Raw genomic sequence first — 22833 nt, 5'->3', positions numbered from 1 at the left:
CTTCTGACACTTAAGCTTTTAATTCATGCCATCATTTTCAAACTTTTTCTTTTAAAACTATTAAATGCTTGAAGAACTTGTGAAGTACTTTTTACCCTGGGGTTCCATGATAGTTAGAAAACCACATTCTTTATCCAGACAAAACACAACATAAAGGCATATTCCTCACTATCTGAACTCTTGCTAAATGAGTATTTGCTATAATGATTTGCAAAAAGTGTTTTTAGTTAAAATTTGCTGTCCAACTCGAAATCTAATAAATGTGCATGCTTGCATCAGTGAAAACGCTGTGCAGGCGTCCATGGGACCAAGAGTGATACAACTGTATCCAAGCTGTTCTTTTGACAGGACACTGTCTCCTGCTCAAGTTATTTAAAGGCATTGTTCATTATCCCTATTTCTTCCAATCTTTTTCTTGAGAGTTGAACTCTTCATGGATCCCAGAGTTTGCTTCTGTCATATACCTGGAAGCACAGGCAACCTTGGCCCAGTTTAGAAAGTATCTTTAACATATTATTTTATTATTTATATGTTTTAGCACAAGCTCCCTGCATTAGAGAAAAGCACAGTTTAAATGTGATAATGAATAGTATTTCTAAGTCCTTCACACAACTAATGAATTCATAAAATTTTAAATAATCAGGTAATTTTTTAATGCTTTATTTCCACTGAAATCCTTGGTGGACAGTTAAGTGTTAGTTATACCTGGTAAAACTGGTTGGGATTTGCAAAGGCTGGAAACATTAATTTTCTCATTTAAAATGAGAGAGATAGGCTAGATGAAATCTGAAAAGTTGCTACTCAACAAGCTTTTAATAATAGATTTGATTCAGATGATGAACCCTGAAACTTCATCTGAGAAACTAAACTCACATTCCACCCTTGTTTCGGCTTACCCAACAATCTTGAAAGTTCTGGGTTTTCCCCAATTCTTAATTATACATAATCTCTAGCTTGCTAATGGTATGCTAAATAACATCCAGTGTTCACAGCTTTTGTTATTCTTGAAAAGCATATGACTGTTTAGTCCTAGTTATGACAACCCTACATAGTAAATGCTCTATAAAGAAAAGATGCTATTAGCATAATAATCAAATATATAAGCAAAATTATTTTAAATCTTGAGACTAGCCGTACTTATACCAACATGAACACATGTCACTGTGGCACACATTAATGTGTGTCTTTTGAAAGGGTCATTTGAGTTTATACAATCAAAACCCCCCACAACCAAAACCAAACAAAACCCCTGATCATTTCATCTGCTACACTAAAAGAACAATTTTCCAAATGAAGGGGATAATCAATTTTGCCCACAACTAGATCCTGTACTCTACCATCTTATCCCTTTCTTCTGAAAATGCTCAAATGAGTATGTGATGAGACACAATATAAAAATGACTAAGATAATATTCCTGCCATTAGCATCTATGTAACATTGTGCCTGGCACATGGTATGCACTCAATGTAAGTTTGTCTACTGAATAATGAATCACCTGACATGTTAAGATTCTTCTTTTGAGTAATAGCTAATTCTTATTTATCCACAGAAAAAATATTAACTCAAGAAAAACCAAACAAAATCTTACCCACAGTCTGGAGCTGGACACCACCTACAATCAGGATCTGCAACAAGCCACCGTCTAAGCATAAATTCTTCATATTTTTCCATCAAGACATCATCACTTAATATCAAGCGAATATCATGGGGATTAAACCGTTCAGTACATTCTGGGCAACTGATATTAACTCTACTTTCAGAAATTTCTATCCTTAGATATTGTCGTAAGCAATCCACACAAGATCTATGATGACAAGTCATTATCTCAGGAAATCTGTCTTTAGAATGCCGCAAAAGGCACAAAGGACACTCTATAAAGTCTCCAATTTGTTTGCTGATAGAAGTTAATCCATTGTCAGAGGAGGTATTTGTAGAGAAAATGGAGTTCTTATCAGTACACATTTCAGAATGTATACTTTCAATGCTCGCAATTCCATCCACCCCGCCATTAAGCTCCCTGGATTTACGTTTGTTATCCTTTTTTCTCCGAAACAGAGAGCCTATTGAAATTCTTCTTTTTTTGGGTGCCTTTTTCACTGAAGGCAAGCTCACAGACGAAGCAGAAGACTGAAGATCACGATCTGAACCCATCTGCCGATGTAAACTCATGTCTAAAATGCTCATTAGAATTGAGTCAGGGTCTGTGTTTACACACAGCCCTTCATTATATTTAGAAATAAAACCTATTTCTCGTTCTTGCATTCAGATTAAGTCATGATGTAAGAAAATCCTACTTGGTTCCTTCAGCGAATTCTTGAAAAAGCTTGACTTACAGAAGACTGTTATCATAGATGGTCTGAAAAACAAAACACAACACCAAGATAATATTCTTAGTCTGCATGTTTTTTAAATAAACTTACAACCTTACTATGAAACTCCAAACCAGTATGTTCTTTAATCATTAGAGTTTTTTTAATATGACCAATTTACTGAGTAGTCTACACGAGAATGTAAGAATATACAGTGAACACTAAAACAAGTATTCTTCAATCTTAATATTCTAGATTTGAACTAACCTTACCATTATTAAAATCTCATTAAGAATTTCTGATCATTTTCACTGAGACTTCAATGATTCCCCATTGCTTTTCAGATTTTTTTTTAACTGACAATAAAATATACATGCAAATACAAAGGGTTACTAAGTATAGCTTATACAATCTTGAAGAAGACCAAAGTGTGTGTGGAATTAAGGAATTAAAAGGACATTGTGGTACATGACAAGGCTAGATACAAAGACCAATGGAGCAGAATACAGTCCAGAAAAGAAGTCCCACATATATGGGGATACTTGATTTAGGTCAAAGATGACAAAGGCCTTTTCAAAAATAAAACAAACAAAACAACATAATACTGTTTTACTGGTTACCATCTGAGAAAAGGAACTTAACCTATAGCTCACCTCATGCATAAAAATCAATTCCAGTTGGTTCACAGATCTCTAAGTATGAAAAGTAAAATATCATAAAGCTTCTAGAAATCAACAGAAGAGAATATTTCTGTGAAAAGACTTCTTAAACATACAAAAGTATAACCATAAAAGAAAAGACTGACAAATTGGGATAAACTCAAGGGGTAGTATTAAGGGAGTGGGACAAGACAGTTGCCACATTTAACTAATAAAGGACCAAGTACCCAGAATATGGAAAGAACACTTACAAATCAAGACAAAACAGACAATCAAAAAGAAAAATGGGCAAGGAATTTAACAGGCACTTAACAAAAGGATATGAAAAAGTGCTTGGGGCACCTGGGTGGCTCAGTCGGTTAAGCGACTGCCTTCGGCTCAGGTCTCGATCCTGGAGTCCCAGGAGCGAGTCCTGCATCGGGCTCCCTGCTCAGTGGGGAGTCTGCTTCTTCCTCTGACCTTCCCCCCTCTTGTACACACTCTCTCTCACTCTCTCTCTCTAATAAAAATAAAATTAAAAAAAAAAAAAGAAAAAGTGCTCAACAGCATTTGTCATCAGGGAGATACAGATTAAAGCTACATTGAGATACACACCCAGCAGGATGGCTAAATTTCAGACTGACATTTCCAAGTATTAGCAAAGATGTGGATTGCTGGTGGGAGTGTAAAATGGCACAACTACTTTGGAAAACTGTTTAACGGTATGTACCAAATTCGAACATATACTCTATTACCCAATTACACTACTAGAAATAACTACACAAGAGAAATGAATGCCTACATGCATCAAGAGATACATAACAATATCAACAGCAGCATTAGTTATAACAAGCCAAAGTACTAGATGCAACCCACACTTCTTCCAACAATGTAATTGTATATATTCACATTCTAGTACACTAGAAATCAATGAAAATGAACAAAATACTGCTTCACACAAAACAAGAATGAATCTCACAAAAAGACAGCATACTGTATATATAATTCTATTTAAATAAAGTTTAAAACCAGGCAGAACTAATCTATGATGATAGCAGTCAGGAGTATAGCTACCTTTTGTGGGGAGGCACAAAGGGAACTTCGACATACGTAGTTGTTACAAAGGTATGTTTACTTTGTGATAAATCACTGACATACAAACTCATGTTTAATACACTTTACTGAATGATTGTTGTATCACGAAGTTTAAAAAAAAAAAGCTTGAGCTGGTATCTACACATATCCTTGAGAAAGTCGTGTTGATTTCCCAACACAAAATCTAGAAAAACATTTCACTCAGGCAAACATTATTCTTGTCCATCAGTTTATACCTTCCCATTATTTGCAGTATTCTTTGCTAATTCTGAGAAAAATACAGGGTGTAATGGTAGGTTCTACTAAAATTTTCTGCATATTTTCTTCCATGTTTTTATTTTAACTTGCATCTCAAAATGTCTTCTATACTCCACAGTGAAATATATTTATCATAGAAGAGAACTAGAGAGGGAATCTATCTTGGGGAACTTATCATAAGAATTTGTCACTTAAAATAGTAAACCAATTGGTACTTATCAGTATCACCTGGGAAATTTTTCAAAATACACACTTTAAGAAACTTGATAGCCATATAGTTTTTTTCTCCAAAAGAGAACCTTGTAAGAGTGAATAGAAGTTTTGTTTTTTTAAGATTTATTTATTAATTTGAGAAAGAGAGAGGGAGAACACACAGGGGTGGCGGGTGAGGGAGAGAGAGAATCTCAAGCAGACTCTCTGCTGAGCGCAGAGCTGGACATGGGGCTTGATCCCACAACGCTGAGATCATGAACTGAGCCAAAATCAAGAGTCGATGCTCAACCAACTGAGCCACCCAGGTGTCCTTTAAAGTACTCTTAATCTTTAAACTAGGATAATGAGCAAATTGGAACATGTGTTCATCCTATTTAGGAAATCCTTCTAAAACATTGTGCAAATACACAAATATGCCTCAAAGGAAAAATAAACAAATCCTGAATACTAAAACTTTAATATTTCTATATGGTAAAAAAATATTATAATGTAGAAAGTCAATGATAAATTAGAAAAACGTGTATAACAATGAAAAAATTTCCCTACTATACAAACAGCTTTTACACATTAATAAGAAAAAGATATACAACCTGATAGCAAAGATACAAGGATGTTTGAAAAAGAATTATAAAAATTAGATTGGACACAGTTTTTAACAACCACCACAAAGAAACAAAATTCAAACATTAGATACCCTCTTTATGCACATTAGATTGGCAAAGGCTGTAAAGAGTTGGTGAGCGTGTACTGTTAACATCTCATATACTGTTGGGAGGAGTGCAAATCAGCACAATTTGGGGGAACCAATTTGGCCTTATCTATTAATCTTCAAAACGGAAATATTCTTTGACCAGCAATCCTACATGTAAAACTTATCCTTCAGAAAATATAAGGACACAGGTGTGTAAAGATAATGTGCAAGGAAATTCACTGTAGCCTAGTTGATAGAAGCAAACAAAACAAGACCAAAAAACCCACACAAACCTGAAAATAACCTGTGTCTAACAGGGGACTGGTAAAAATAAATGAACCAGCCACGATTTATGTGCAATGATATAGAAAGCACTCTCTATATAATGCTAAGCAAGTAACTGCAAAATAGTGTGTATAATATGAGCGCATTTTTGGAAAAAACATATCCACACAGACTTACATATACGTACACAATTTTTGGAAAAATATTAAGAAACCATTGACAATGGTTACCTAGGGAAGTACAATCTAGTATTGACTTTCTGCCTTCTGCAGAGTTTAAAACTGTATCAGATCATCCACTACTGAGAGTTAAAAAAAAAACTAATTGAACCCCACAAGCAATAACAAAAAACATATTTTGCCCTAAAGCTAACCAATCATAATAAGGACGGGGTCCAGAGTTTGTGTGTTTTATATTTAGGTCAGTAAATTAGTGGCATACTCTGATTAAGAACCACTAATACTAAGGAGACTTAAAACACTCTCACTTAAAAAACAAAACTCCATAGGCCTTGCCTCTGAAACAAGGCTCCTTGTTTTTCATTACTTTAGGTACAAAAAATAAAAGCTCCATTAAAAACAACTCAGGGGGCGCCTGGGTGGCTCAGTCAGTTAATCGTCTGCCTTCAGTTTGGGTCATGATCCCAGAGTACTGGGATCCAGCCCCTCGGATCCAGCCCCTGCTCAGCAGGGAGCCTACTTCTCCCTCTCCCTCTGCAGCTCTCCCTTCTTGTGCTCTCTCTGTCAAATAAACACATAAATAATCTTAAAAAACAACAACAAACAACAACTCAGTTTATTAGTCATTGTCAGCCACAAGGGTTATGGTGAGGTACCCCTTAACCTATAGCACAGAGATGACAAGAGAGACTTACTTAAAAATCCACATAATTTAATGACTATCTTTCTGCAGAAATAATCCATGGAAGTGTCTATAAGTGTGTAACTCAAGAGTACTGGGGATGCCTCAATCAAGGGAACTTTGGCTAACTTGGGATTTCTAAGACTACACCCTAAACCACTAAGGAAAAAAAAAAGTACTACAGAAATTCTGCCAATCTGAACAGATGACAAAATGTGTGAAATTAAAAAAACTTTCAGTGATTCAGGAACTTATTTTTAGAAAAAGTTGACTTCATTCTCCAGTGAAAAATAATAACCTATTATCTGCATCATTTAATATAGTACTATTCTTTTTGAACTCAACTTTTTTTTGAAGTAAACTATCAACTATATGAATCTGTATTATGTTCTGCCTCTGAAATGCACGGACCATTAAGACAAAAATATTATTTGAGTTTTAAAACAAATGGCTGGGTTGCAGGTTGGAAAAAGAAGGGAAAATATGTTGTATATAATAATACCACTATAGCGTTTAAAAGTCCTTTTTATCTGCGTCTTATTCAAGCCTCACTGTTCGATAGAAAAGTTTTATTAATCTTATTTGATAGGAAAACTGAAGTTCAGAGAGAGTAAATATTGCAAGGTAAGTAAATGATAGGGTTAAGGGAAATTCAGGTGTCCTGATACCTCGGCCTCAGTACCATTATCTGCCTGCAGCTGCCTTCATGAAACAACTTCTCTAGTCACTATCAGGATATCAAAAATTATCTCAGAAAATAAAAGACAATTACATCTTACACATCATCTGGGGCCAGTCTTTAACTATCCTTCAACTCCATGTCTCATTCAAACCATTCCTCCTGTCTGAAATGCCACTCCCTTTCTCTCCTCCTAAGCAAACTGTACTCAACTTTTAAAACTCAGATGAAACTTCATTTTGTTTACTTTTTTCCTGATTATCTTTAATTTTTTAATAAGCTTTTAAAGGTAGAACTTGAATATTTGTGATTTCTTTAATACAACAGAGCCAAGGTGGTGTCATGAACATAAACATCATGAACAAATGCCAAATGAGTATTTCTTAAAATGACACAATGTCATTGAAGTGATGATACTATTCCATAACCACAAGAAAACATCAGTCTTGTTATTTCACTGTCATACCTCCTAGGCACATATGTGTTCTATTTATTTTTTTTTTTATAGTCCAATTAGTTCATACTAGGTCTACAAAGAGAAATATCAGGTCTACTGTATTAAATACAGAACAGATTATTATAAAAACTGATATTTACATGGTATAATAGAATAGTTCATACCATTTCAGAGCAGGAACAGATGATGAAAGGCAGTAAATGTACTAATGACATAATTTGAAATATCCTCAACTCCTAATAACCCCCAATCTTGGAAGCTCTTCAAATTGATGTACTAGCAGAAGGATTTATCAGGCTGTAATGCATTGATAACAAAGCAGTGAGGGGGAAAAGATAACTGAAGTTGCGCTCCATAATGTTATGGTTACTGGCTTAGTGGGAATACCCAAAATAAAAGCAGGGATCTGTAATTAAAGACGCTAGAAGAGTTTAGTTACTGAAACAGAAAAGAATAATAAAACACAAGTAGACCCTAAAGTATGTATTTTCAACTAAGTATCTACAATCATAATCATTGTCACATCAATGTCACAAGGAATTCTAGTCACCTGTTAATTAAACAATGAGAAAGGTCTCTCCTCTCCCTCGTTCTCAGTATAGCATAACTCCAACAAGTAACCAAGACTACCAATTGCTGCTACACACTCATGCCCCTAAAGAAAACGGCTGGAGAGGGACGCCTAAGTGGCTCAGTTGGTTAGGCATCTGCCTTTGGCTCAGGTCATGATCCCAGGATGGGACTGAGTCCCCCACTGGGCTCCCTGCTCAGCGGGGAGCCTGCTTCTCCCTCTGCCCGCTGCTCCCCCTGCTTGTGCTCATGCTCTCTCAATCTCTCTCACAAATAAATAAAATCTTTTAAAAAATGGTTGGAGAACTAGTTTTATTGCTGGCAAGGGAGCCCCACTTTTGACCTTTTAATGGACTTCAACTGAAGAACTGGTATTGAGAAGGACAGAGACCCGCACCTGTTCATCTAACCTTCCCTAGTTCAGGGTTCATATCCCTTTAAAGTCAAGGTCTCTTGATTCTTACTTTTTTTACTTTTTGGGGGGTGGGCAGAGGGAGAGGAGAGAGAGAATCTTAAAGCAGCCTTCACGCCCAGTGCTGAACCCAACATGGGACTCATTCTCACAACCCTGAGATCATGACCTGAGCCAAAATCATCAGACGCTTAACCAACTGAGCCACCCAGGTACCCCTACTTTTTTCTATCTCTTGAGAATATGTGAGGGATTATGAAATAGGAATGGCCCAAAACAAAGGTATTTCTACCAATATGTGTCAAAGATTTAGTAAAAGTGCTGATAACTTTGTACTGACTCATAAAATACATCTAATTTGACACCACACTATTTTTTATACTTTGTAAAGATTACAGAAATTGAGCATTCCAGTTGAAGCATCTAATCAACAATTACAATATTGTTTTAAATGAAAATATGTACCAGATTTTAACACTCAATTTATAAACACAGGATAGACAAGAACAGTCAGAAGGCTCAAATCCACACAAAGAGTAGCCCACAGTTTAAGAAAGGCTGTATGTATCAGTCAGGGTCCTGGCAAAAAACAAAGCACTCTCAAATAGGTAACTGAAGGGCACATTGAAAAAAGTGTGGGCAGGGTTAAAGGAACCAAACAGGGGTGGCAAAGTACTCAGGAACCCACTGCCACCCTTTGGAATGAAGGGGCAGGAGGAACAATTACTGAAGAGGAGCTGTGCAATAGCAATTGGAAGAACAATATCCAGCTTCTCTCTGTGGCTCTCCAATATCCTGCCAATGCCTCACATTGGCTAAGTCCAACAAAGGAGCCCAAATGAAGCAGTTCTTAGAAGTCAACTCCCTCTGGTACACAGAGCAAGGCAGAGATGGGTTAAGAATGGATCTGGAGGTGCAAATTTAAAAAAAAAAAAAAATCCAGTACTGGATGTATAAAGAAGAGAATTTGGGACTCAAGACCTGGTTTAGCTACTTTTAGTTATAAAATCCCTATATAAACTATAATACTGAGTCTGTGATCTCCACTACAAAATATGGACGATACCACTCACTTCAAATAGATGTTAGGAAAATAAAGTGAAGTTGACATGTGCTGAAAGTACCTAACAGAATCTGGCATTATACTAAATGTTAGCTAAAATGAAATGTAACACAAGCTTTGTATCCGTAGTGCCCAACACAATGTGTAACTTATAGCAGATGCCTAATAAACTCTGGCTAAATAAACTGTGATGCAGAATACACATAAGTGGAAATGAGTAAATGAGGATTCTATCCATATCTTTACTTCTGGTTTGCTATCAATGTACGATCCTTATTAAACTATATCCAGCTTTTTACACTGTGAAAAGACAAGAACCTTTATCACACGAGTGCTACAGGAGAAATAAAACATGTTAAGTATCTTGACACTATGTCCCTTCAAGAATTATAGATTTAAGATTTCTCCTACTAAACATCTCCTAATCATAAACACTTCAATAGCACCTAATAGCCACCCACATGCTAAATAATTTAAAACTAACGAGAAGGTATTCTGGAATTGTAGAAGGCTGGGCAAAAAAGCTTACGGAAAATAAAGCACTTCCCAAGAAAAAATTCCTTTACACTCCTGTTTTTGCCTCTGATATTCAGCTAAAATTAGGTTTCTTTTGCTTGGAAAGGCTAAAATATAGAGAAAATCCAAAAATTCTGTGTTAATGGTCTAAATACTAAGTGAAAAAAAAGTACCTACAACTTCTAATTTCAATTTTTTTTAGATGTTTGACACCCAGATGTTCTGCACCTCTAAAAACTTGCATGTAACGAAAGTAGCATGGAACAACATTTATTAACACTGTTGAAGAGAACAGCTAAATATAAAATCATTTTCTTGTTTTTAAGTGAAGAGGAAATAGGCACAGAGATCCCTACCAGAGTTCCTATACTCACTAATTTTGGTTACTAGTGAAGCCTGAGCTATCTTATATTCAAGTCAAAGAGTCAAGAAAGAAGATAAACAAGGCTTTCTATTTTAGATGCTGTATTCTGTATAAAAAGCATAACAGGCTATTAAACTTCAGCAATAAACACTTATGTTGGGAAGTTGGGAAGAAGATGAGGAATAAAAAACTTATTCATTTCAATGGCTATATATTTGCTATTATATGTGAGACCAGGAGACAAAGAGGGACATTTGCTTTGGTGGGAAAGATATTTATAGTATTTCTCATGTGTTTACAAGTCATTTATATTTCACTTTCTATGGCCTAACCACATGCTCATATCCCACTGTTGGACTTTTCCTTACTGATGTGTAAAACCTATTTATATGTAAAGAACACTTGCTTTTATGTGTCAAAAATATTTTTAAAAAATTGTACTTGATTTTATGGCAACTTTCCAATGCAGGTATTTCAAATTTTCTTAATGAGTTCAAATTCACATATCTTTCTTTACGACTTTTGGGTTCTATACCTGTCTTGGAAGAGTCTTGCCTACTCCAAGAGTGTATTTTTAAAATGCTCTTGTGTTTCCTTCTGGTACTTCTATAAGTGAATTTCCTGGCAATTACTTCTTCAAATATTTTTTACCCTGTTTCATCTCTCCTTCTGCCATTCATATGTTAGATAGTTTAATACTGTCCCATTGGCCATCGAGGCTCTGTTCATTTTTTGTAATGCTTCTTCTCCATTCTTTCGATTGACAAATATTTTTTTATTGATCTTCAAGTTCACCAATTCTACCTCTGCCATTCTCCAATCTGTTGTTAAATCCATTCAGTAAAATTTTCATTTCAGATATTGGACTTCTTAGTTCTAGAATGTCTGTTCCTTTTTAAAGTTTCCACTTCTCCATTGAGATTACCCATCTGTTCAGTCATTATCATGCTTCTCCCTTTAAGTCATTGAAAATATTACACTTGCTTTTTAAAGTCTGCTAATTCTGCTAATATTAGCTTCTGCTACCATTTGGGGAGAGATGGTATTGTCATTAAGTCATATTTTCCTGATCCTAGTAATTGCCTATTAAAACCGGATATTGTGGATGTTGTAGAGACTTTAAGAGTTTCTTATCTTCTCCTGAAGAGTGAGGATTTGTATTATACCTGACAGTTAAATCAATGGCTAATCAAGTTGGACTTGTGGAGGCTTGGTTTACACTATTTTAGAATGGGTCTTGAAGAACACATGTTTACCAAGCCCCTTTAATTTGGTAGGAATCAAAAACCAAATTGTCTCCCCTGCTAAGGATAGCTGCAGTATCTCTAGTCAGCATTTTCAGTCTTACAGCTGTTGTTTTCCATTGAACTCAGTGGTATCTTCCATGCACAATTCAGGATTTTAAGGCATTCCTACTGTAACTCCCTCCTTTCTGGAATCTGTCAATTTCCAGCAATTCTGGCACTCCCAACTTCATTCCTTGACACCTCAAACCAGTAAGACTGACTTTCTGCTTGATTTCCAGCTGCCCTGCGCTGCATGGTCTTTTCCCCAAGAGGAAATCTGTATAAATTTTTTTTGAAAACATCTGACAGTTTTCCAAAGTATATCTTCAACTAGGTTCTGAGATACAGTATTCTTGAGTCTGTATATGATGCTGTCATAGGAAATCTTAGCCTAACATTAAGTATACATTATCTCTAAATTATAAATTTACTGTACAGCTTTTTTTTTTTAAAGATTTTATTTATTTATTTGACAGAGAGAAAAATAGCAAGAGAGGGAACACAAGCAGGGGGAGTGGGAGAGGGAGGAGTAGGCTTCCCGCAGAGCAGGGAGCCCGATGTGGGGCTCGATCCCAGGACCGTGGGATCATGACCTGAGCCGAAGGCAGACACTTAACAATGAGCCACCCAGGCGCCCCTACTGTACAGCTTTTAAAAACTGATCTTTAAAAGGTGTTCTTGCATTATCCAATACTTGCAACTGTAATGGCTTCTAGGAATAACTAAATTTGTTAAGCTTTTTGCCTTTTTATTATAAGTAAACTGTGTAAGTATTAATGTAGTCTTTCAATAAATATGTCCAATGTCTATCATGTGCCAGATATTCTTCTAGGTAGTAGATATATAATACCAAAATAGAAATAGGCAAGGCCCCTGTTCTGTGGAATTTTCATTCTAGTGCATCTAAAAAACTGAAAAAAGACATTTCAGACTATGTCTTCCCCAAACAATGGTATGGGTGATTTTGCAAAGACCTACATTATAATAAAATGATGCCCTTTTTTCATATACATAATTTTGAAAGAATAACTGATTTTATATTTGGGCATATATAGTAGTCCCATAATCTAAATAAATACTTATCAAATCCATTTTAAAGCTTTCTTTTAAAAAACTATATATACCCTGAAAGCAACTCTGTTTTTCAATACAACAATGGTTTTCTGACACCATAAGTAGCTGGCAATTTAAGTTATACAAAAAGGAATCACTGGTATTGACCATAAAAACCTACTATAGAGAACATTCATTTAGGTCACTGTGCATAATTTCAGGAACCAATACTGCTAAATAAACAGTGGGGGAAATCTTCAAAACCTGACTCATATCTTTGGTTCTACCCTTCCTCCAGTGTTAAATAAAGGTTCCTAAGGCAGTGAGAAAAGTAGTATCTATCTTTCCGTAGTATCTCCTATATAGAGAGTTGCAAACAACAACCTATCAAATTTAAATATGGCTAGGTACAATTTAATGTAGTGACTACCCAAAATCAGAATTATCATAATCCATCTTTTGATCAGACCACAACTAGAAGTGATGTATTAAAAATGATGTGTCCTTAATGATGTAATGTATGGTGATTAACAATAAAAAAATTAAAAAAAAGAAGGTGTGTCCACACATAAGCTAATTTTAGCCCAAAGTAAACAGTGCTTTTGTAAATCTGAACTACCTCATTAAGACAAGTCTGAGGCATTTAATTTTCTTGGATTTTCATATATGGCTTTCTCTAAACAGAGATAAATCACTAAAGTTTATTATAACAAAGTTTGCTTTACTCAAAAAGATTATTTAAATGTCTAAAGTTTTTTTTTTTAAGTTATATCATTCATTTTGCCAACCTCAAGTTTGGAAATGCCCTATTTTCCTCTAATAGATCTGTCCCCCAATATAGCTGCCAAATTCAGCTATTGCAGCAGTGCAGGTTCTGGGCATAATTCTTGCTGCCCAAATAATATTAAGACACACTCTTTTTTTTTTTTTTTTTTAAAGATTTTATTTATTTGAGAGAGAGAATGAGATAGAGAGAGCATGACAGGGGGGAGGGTCAGAGGGAGAAGCAGACTCCCTGCTGAGCAGGGAGCCCGATGCGGGACCCAATCCTGGGACTCCAGGATCATGACCTGAGCCGAAAGCAGTCGCTTAACCAACTGAGCCACCCAGGCGCCCCTATTAAGACACACTCTTATAAAAACTCTGAATTATTAATTATAAAATCTCTTTATACTACCTGTTAAAGTAAAAATATAATAGGCACAACAATAAATTTTTGGAGAAGGATAAAAATGCTTAAAAATAACAGCTAATACATGGATAGGCTTTGAAAAAATCCATGAAATCTCTAAAATGGTATACTAAATTGTGAATAACTGTATATTCTAGGGACAGAATCGATAGCTTTCAAGAGATTCTCCAAGGAGTCTAAAGTGTAACAAAAGGTTAACAGCTACCGCTGAGATGTTGGAATTTAATTTGCCAGTAGAAGTTAACATCAGTTTCTGTAAATTTTCTGCTCTCAGTAATTTATATTAGTATGATATTTGTATCTGTACTAATTGTTAGCTCAGTTAGAATGCACTTGTATCCCATTAAGATTTGAAGCTGCAGTTCTTTCCAAAAGAGTTAAGTTTTGGGGAAGGTTAAAAAACAACTCTCATCCCTAAAACAAATGTCTCAGGTTCATAATGCAAGAATAAACATGAGGTATGTATACGGCCTAGAATAATCTATCACATGTTTAAAATATAAAATTACATAAAGGCTAATCAATATTGTAAATTCAAAGGACAATTGAATATAATATGTATGTAAAGATATTTTAATGCTATTATGTCATCTTCACTTAAAATGGCAATTACCACTGGAAAATGTTTTTATCATTCCTCATAAAGTAAATCAATGACAATAAAATGTAATGGACACAGAGGTAAAATATTTGCTGTCCAATAAGAAACAATCAGCAAGGGTGCTAGAAATACAATCTAAATGCCTTTCAATTATTTGAATGTCTCCTCAGAAACATGAGCATATTATATGCAGCTCTAAGGAAATCTGGGTTCTATTTATTGCTACCAAGTGGTTTTGTGGCTTTGGTTCAGTAACCACCTCTCTGTACCATCTGTAAAACAGGGAAAACACAACTGTGGCAGAGATGATGTTATATACGCACCTGTTTCATTTTCCTCCCAAGCACATAGGAGGACCACATTTTCCATTCCACTTGCTGCTACATGCGGCCATGTGTCTAGTACTGACCAATGCAATGATGTATGCTCCTTCCAGGACTGGTCTCTAAATCATCCCTTCACACATCTTTGAACTCTCTCTCTTCCCACACTGGCTTGCTGAATGTAGTAATCCTAGTGGTGACTCCAAGTAGGCCATAGGGGCAGCTGAGTCACAAGATGGAAGGAATGTGGATACCTGAGTCATCCACATGGTTCTTTGTGTGAGAAATAAACTTTTATTCTGCTCCACCATGAGATTTTGGGGTTGTTTCACACACAATTATCTTAACCTACCTTTGTGGGGGAAAATAAAATGAGGTAAAAAATTTAGAGTAGCTGGGGGGGCGGGGGCAGGGGTTTTTAAATACTATACACATGTGGGGTAATGACAGCAACTTTTTATCCAGAAAGTAAGGCATGGGCTTTGGAGTCACAAGTCTGGGTTCAAGTTCAGCCTCTGACACTTACTGTGCTGTGTGACATTGAGTTAAATTACTAAGACAGTTTCTTCAACTATAAAATAGGAGTAATAATAATAATACCTGCACCCCACCAGATTAGGATTAAATGAAATAACATATACAAAGAATGCAGCATAGAGTATGGCACATATTAACTACCTTACAAATATTAGCCAAACTAATATAAATATCTAAGAAGATGGCACAAATGTAACTAAACCACCTACTGGATAAAACTGTTAGAAAGATTATCACACTTTAAGGTTAGATAAAACAAAACAAATTGTTGGCTCTGAGAGGGCTTTTCTAATGTAATCAGAAAAGTTAGCCATTTGGAAGTTTGGGATACATCATTATAGTATATTAATTTCTCTAAGGTAAATATAAATGTTTTTAGTCTTATGTTTATATAGCTACAAACCTACCTCAAGTGGTCTGATATATTTTTATTTTGATAAAAATATTTTGATTTATTTATAAATCAAATATATTTTGATTTATTTATTTATTTGTCAGAGAGAGAGAGAGTGAGCAGCAAGAGTGGGAGAAGCAGGCTCCTTGATGAGCAAGGAGCCCATGCAGGGAGCCTGATGCGGGACTCAATCCCAGGGCCCTGGGATCATGACCTGAGCCAAAGGTGGACACTTAACTGACTGAGCCACCCAGGCATCCCGTGGTCTTTCTAATATTAAAAATGGACAATTTTGATTCAACTACTTATAAATGGATGAGGTGGGGGTAATTCAAACAGATCATTAGCACAGGCAAGTATCAGTTTCCAGCAAGTTTTTTAGAATGATTCAAATACACTATTTTGAGCTCTGTCCTTTAAATAGTTTCTACAATTTCACAGAAAAAGAAACTAAAAGTTCAGAGCACACTATTCCCATATTCCACAAAGCCTCTCCAAAGAGATAGTTCTTAAACAGCTTCACAAACATACACATGCCACATTTACCTACCACATTTACCTTGAAGCCTATTCTTGGGAGGTAGAATAGAATGGTACTTCGTGGTTTTAATAATACTCATTACAAATAATACTAATTACTTAATCTATTACAAAAAGTAAGCTGCTGCAGAAAGCAAAAGCATTATTCATTCCATTTTTCCAATAAGAAAAAGATTAAAAACATTTTGGCTGCCTCATTCGAGGCCCTCTTTGTTCAGAAGGGCAAAGCAATAGGGAAATAGGAAAGCATAATGCAAAATCCTGGGCATGACAGAGTACCCAGAAACATTCAAAATGTCAGGCATGATGGAATGCCTAGAGACATTCAGAAGTTTTAAAAAAGGTTTTTAAAAAAGTATCTAGTTGTCAAAAAATTTTTGAACTGGTTAAAATACTCATTGCTACAAATTAACAGAAGGGAAATACTAACCTTGTCTGAAATCTCAGCCAGGTCTATCTACTTTTTTGAGTTTCAATTTCCTTATTTGCAAGTTGAAGTAACTGAACCAGATAATGTCAAAGGCCCCTTAGTAACACTATGATTCAAACAGTTTTAATATATAGCATACTCTAAGGTTAAAAGTGGATAATTAAAAGATTTTTCTGAGATAATTTTTGTTATAAAAATACCTCCAAATTCTCTAAAATGTTAATATACTCTTTTGTTTTTTTTATTTTTATTTTTTAAAAGGTTTTTTATTTATTTGACAGAGAGAAAGACAGCCAGAGAGGGAACACAAGCAGGGGGAGTGGGAGAGGGAGAAGCAGGCTTTCTGCGGAGCAGGGAGCCCGATGCGGGGCTCGATCCCAAGACCCTGGGATCATGACCTGAGCCGAAGGCAGAAGCTTAACGACTGAGCCACCCAGGTGCCCTATACTCTTTTGTTTTAGTAAATCCAGTGGAATGAGTATAATCTTTGCCTTTCTGATAGCCTTCTTCTGAGACCAAATACAGAAGCATATATGTCACTGAACTAGAATTACTAAGTTGAACTGAAAGTCAGGATACAGGACTTCTCTTGGCTTTACAACTCTCCCAGAATGTGCTTCACTCTTTTTCCCTGTCTATAAAATAAGGGAAAATGTGCTATCATCTATTTCATTGGATTAGTATTAAAGTATATCTTTGAAACACTCTGAACTACTCAGACAAGACTGTTACAGAAGAGATTTTTTTTCATTAGTAACTTGTCATAGCCAGTCTAAGTATAAAAGCAAAAGAAAGAAGCTCCCATGAGACTACTGCATATGAAGGTCTTGTTACCTCCCACATTGGAATCAGTTACAATTAATAAATCAATACAAGATGTTCCTGTAGTAGGAAGAATCTGGAAAGGTGAGCAGGTCCACTGCAGCACCAGATTTTAAATCTCTGATCTACATAAACACTGCCTGAACTAATCTATCCTTCAATTTTTGTTTATATGAATAACCAACACTTCTTAAACAGGCATTCTTAAAATAGTGAAATAAAATCCTTTGGAAAGAGGGGTAGGGACTGATAAGTGGGTGTGAAGGGGGAAATAAAACAACCATTTAGAAAAGCCTATCATCACAAGATATATTATGTATAGCACAATGACCAATTCTTTCATCCAAATCAAGGGTGGCAGTGGTTACCTGATAAGCAGTTCTACAGAGCCAAATCAAACAGATGTCTCCTTATGGCAAACAATACCATAAAAAAAAAAAAAAAAAAAACTTAAAAAAATTTTATTATGGATGAATATCCTTTGGCTTTTTGCATTAACATAATACACTTTACTAATGTCCTTAGTAAAAATTTCTGGCATCATGTAGTAAGTTGAATGATGGTCCTCAAAAGATATGTTCCCACTCATGTCTGGAACCTGTTAATAATATCTCAGAAAAATTTTTAGTAGTTTATTTAGAATCACCAACCTGGAATGATTTGTGGAGATAAGATAGGAGTCAGGCCGTGAAAGAAGAGCAGGACCTTAGATAAGCAGAGAAGATGGAAAAGGGTATTCCAGGCAGAGACAAAGGCCTAGGAAAAGTCATGGGGGTGAAACTATGGATGTTTTATTAACATATTTACCAAACAGATTAACTGGCTTCAGTGTGGGTTTTTTTTGCAGAATGGTGAGAGACTAAGATTAGATTGTGGAAGGTTTTGAATGCCATGAAAACTTGAAATTTATCTGTGAGAAGCAAATGGAGATTTGTAAACAAAAAGATTAATGTGATCATTCAGAAACCGGTGATTAATGAAATTTCAGTCTGAAGATAAGAGAAAGTGGTCTGAAACTTTGGCTCTACCACAATAGCTGTGTGGATAAATCTTTAGACCAGCACTATCCAACAGCACTTTCTGAAATGATGGAAATATTCTAGACCTGCAAGGTCCACTATGGTAGCCAGTAGCCGCATATGGCTACAGAGCATTCCAGATGTGACTGGTGCAACTGAGGAACTGAAATTTAAATTTTTTAAAATGTTAACTAATTTAAACTTAAATAGCCTCATGTGGCTAATGATGATACATTGGACTGAGTAGCTCTACACTACAGTTTTCTCACTTATAAAATACAGAAGTTAAATTAGAACACTAGTGTCACTAGGATAAGTTCCACAGCCAAATAAAGTTGGTGCCGCATTCCGAGAAAAAGTAAATGAGTATTCAAGCAGATGCACCTGAGCATGACTAGGGCCGTTCTAGGTTTTTAACCTTTTCATTTCACTCTTTGTAGCTCTGTGATTAATTTAAGAGACCCACTCTGTCTTCTGATTAGTGATTTTTCAAATTGGTCTTTAGGTTGATGTTTCCTGGGAGTCTGTAGTAAATATCTAATGCATCTAATTTAATAGAATTTCTGTGGAAAGGAACAAACATTTCATGTAAAATGCTCCTAGAGCTATGCTGTTCAGTGTAAACATGCACTGGATCAAACACTTAGTATGAATAAAAGAATGTAAAGTGACTCATTAATATATGCTGAAATGATAATATTTTGGACACACTGGGTTAAATAAAATATATTATGAAAATTATTTTCACCTGTTTCTTTTTACTTTTAATTTATCTAATAGAAAAATCTTAAATTACACTTACAGTTCGCATTAGACTCTATTAATAATGACAGCCCTGCTGTAGAGAAAGTTATGAAATAGATACCTTACAATATACATAATTTACTAAGTTAGTACATACTTATTCAACATCTATTACTGTAAAGCTTTATGCTAAGTGCTGAATAAAGGGAATGGTCCCTGCCATAGAGAGTTTAAGTTAGCTCCTACACTTCTAATGCACATTTCACATATATTATCACATTTGCGATAACGCATAAGGATAATTTAATTTTAGAATATTTTACTATTTGGGGGAGCAAATGCCAATATTTGACTTAGAAATTACAAAATATAAAGCATAAAGATTCACATTAATGGCTATTTTTGTGATACATGCTATATAATGTTTATCTGGAAGCCTAATACTATCACATTCCCAATAGCTTCTCCCGGTTTCTTGATCCCTCCCTCTAACTAGTCTGCTCCCTCTTTATGGCTCACCTCTCCCAGAAGGTCTCTTCAACTGGCAACCTGCCTGCTATTCACATTACAGCAGGGCTATTTATACTTTCAGGGGTCTCCAAAGAAGGAAAGAGGTTGAAAATGTAAAGTGTACATAATTTTGGGCAGCCAACTCCAGTTTTTTGGACCCAAGACTGAGATTTGAAGTTTCTTTTGGGCTTAAACTTGGTGATTTCTGTAGGATTTTGCTTCATAATCCAATGCACAAACTTATTTGAGAGATAAAACAACAACTCATTAGTTTTGTCCCACTAAGGCTTTCACATAAGAAAACTATTCCAAATAGGACTTCTAAAACAAATTAACTAGTAGTACTTCTCTAGCAAATGGTTTTTAAAATAAAGTAACAGGTAACATCAATGGGTCAAGAATATCTATGTTTTGGGGCGCCTGGGAGGCTCAGTCGTTAAGCGTCTGCCTTGGCTCAGGTCGTGATCCCGGGGTCCTGGGATCAAGTCCCCCCCCCCCCCCCCCCCCCCCCCCCCCCCCCCCCCCCCGGCATCACGCTCCCTGCTTGCTGGGAAGCCTACTTCTCCCTCTCCCACTCCCCCTGCTTGTGTTCCTGCTCTCGCTCTCTCTCTGTCAAATAAATAAATAAAATCTTTAAAAAAAAAAAAAGAATATATATGTTTTTAAGGCTAATGGCATTGCTGTCAAGAAACTGTTATCAATAAACTAAAAGTTCAGGTTGTATTGACAGCTACAAAGAAAGCAATACAAAAAAACTACTTTATCAAAAAGTGGTAATATTTCCCACTTTAATAGAGAAAGTATTACTGACATATGATAGCTATTGAGAAACAAATGAAGTACCCAAGTTTCAAACACCCCAAATGATTTCACTGCCCTTTTTGGTTGAAGTCTACCACCATCTGAAATACAGATGTGGTTAGCAAAGGAACATTATCCTCAGTCTATAGCTGTGCAGGTGTGGTTATATACATAGTTGTTTCAATGTTATACATCTTCTACCAGCAAACAAAAAGCTATTATGACAAAAAAAAAAAAAAAAAAAGCTGAAGAAAATAATAATTACTCCTGATTGGAAAAAAAAAAAAATTGCCTAAGGAAAATTTAGCTATTCTCCATAAGTAATCAGATTAGCATTTTGCTAAAAAGGAGTCAAACCAAAACCTTTAAGCTAAAGTACTTCATATATGATCATGGGTCCTTTCAAACTACTAGTGCTAACTTGCCAAATATAATGCAATCAAATATAAGTTTACAAATTCAACTTTTCTTTGGTCTTCAACCCAAAATGGTTTATTTTTCATATAGGCCTCAAACAAAAGAGCATAAAGCTTAGTGCAAAACCAGTCTGCATTTGACAATCGACTGTCACTTGTTAGTAGCATCAGGAAAACAAATAATTCCCTAAAATTTCCTTTATAACCTGAAGAGAGAATATAAGGAGACCATTCAGATGTAAATGTAAAATTTATCCCCAGCTTACTCTGTGCCCAGCACTAGACTAGGGACTTTAACATGTTATCACAAATATTTGTCCTCCCTCTTCCCCCCTTGATAAATTCAGAAAGCTACACTTTCAATCCTCAGTGCCCTTCAGATTAAAAAAGCAAAGCAAAGCTGGGAGGGTGGGAGATGATTACAAACCAAAGAATTTCTGTGATAAACCTAAATTAAGTGTTTAAGATAAAATCAGAACCTGCCATAATATATAAAGATTCCTTCAAATGCTAAAAACATTTGCTTCAAATTATCTGTATTTAATTCCACCTAATAACCCCATAAGAACAAAGAGTATCTTTCAATCTGATCCCATTAAAGATAGGTGGCCCCAAGTGTCTTACATTCACAACTGCAAAAATATAACTTTATGACTTTCCCTACTTCAAATTTATGAAACGCATTTATTTTCCACTAACATGCTGAGCTATCTTTAAGAACAGGTATTAATCTTAGTATCTTTCATACATTAGGTAGGAAAAAAATATGGTTTCATTTAGTCAAGTAAAAAGGCACCCCAAATTCTACAAATCACCAGGAAAATTTTAAAAAGAAATTTCAACACTGGTTAGATAGTAAAATGGACTGTTCTTTATATAAATTAATGATCAATTGAGGCCTTCCCCAAATGAAACAATATTTTAAGGAGCTACTCTCTGGAGACTTGGGTTGTGTTTCAACTCCTAAAAGGCGCTGCAGTTTTAAAAAGTTAATCTTACAGGAATCCTCCTGGAAGTCAACAATATTGAAAAAAATGTTAACATTAGTTGCCAAGTATAATTTTTTTCCCCTCTGAAAGACACCTTGTGGTGACAATAAAATAGTTTCCATGGAGGCATGAAATTTAAACTTGTTACACTGTATAAATAAAAAATAATATTAAAGAAAAAGGGCTTTTTGTTGTTGTTGTTGTTGCATAATTTGATTAAGTCCTAGGACTTAATTCCAAATCTTTACCATGGAATTCCAAATAGCAGGGAACATTTGAAAATAAGAGTTAACAATAGATCATCGCCATTTTCTACACAGAGAGAAGTATTTACATTTTAATTCAGTTCAGTTGGGTGTTAAGGAAGCATAAAAAGGCAAATACGGTAATAGCGTGAATTATAAACAGACGTGGAAAGCTGCCTATTAAGACGGTTAATGGCAAAACTGAAAATGAAAATAAGGCATACCGTCATACTTCGTATAACCAAGAGTCAAGGAATCTAGGTTAAAATAATAAAAAATGAGTAAGACAGCCATGTTCTTACAAAAAGAAAAAAAAAGTGGAACGGAAAGAAAAGATCACAAACATTTTAAGGCAACCATGGGGAAAGATTGCTTTATGCCTCCACTGTTTACTAACATTTAAAACTAGCATTTCTAGTCAACACCTGGGTTTGAAAATAGCAGCAGCACGGAAACATTGTCTTTTCCAACGTAAACCCAACAGAACATTCTGCAACGTTTTGAATGGTAAACATTAAC

The 22833-nt window shown here is 35.4% G+C and overlaps 1 protein-coding gene across 1 annotated transcript in view; it reads right to left on the bottom strand.

Moving 5' to 3' along the window:
- RNF19A (ring finger protein 19A, RBR E3 ubiquitin protein ligase) overlaps positions 1–22833 on the bottom strand; it is a 52172-nt gene that overhangs the window by 28213 nt on the left and 1126 nt on the right. Inside the window, exon 2 of the mRNA XM_036072742.2 lies at positions 1590–2357. Within this exon, the coding sequence (XP_035928635.1) occupies positions 1590–2263 (674 nt within the window). The 5' untranslated portion in view covers positions 2264–2357. The remainder of the gene's footprint in view (positions 1–1589; positions 2358–22833) is intronic.

The sequence above is a fragment of the Halichoerus grypus genome, chromosome 5, assembly GCF_964656455.1.
Source record: "Halichoerus grypus chromosome 5, mHalGry1.hap1.1, whole genome shotgun sequence".
NCBI lineage: Eukaryota > Metazoa > Chordata > Mammalia > Carnivora > Phocidae > Halichoerus > Halichoerus grypus.
The sequence above is the reverse complement of the archived record's forward strand: the minus strand, read 5'-3'. Positions and strand labels throughout refer to the sequence as shown.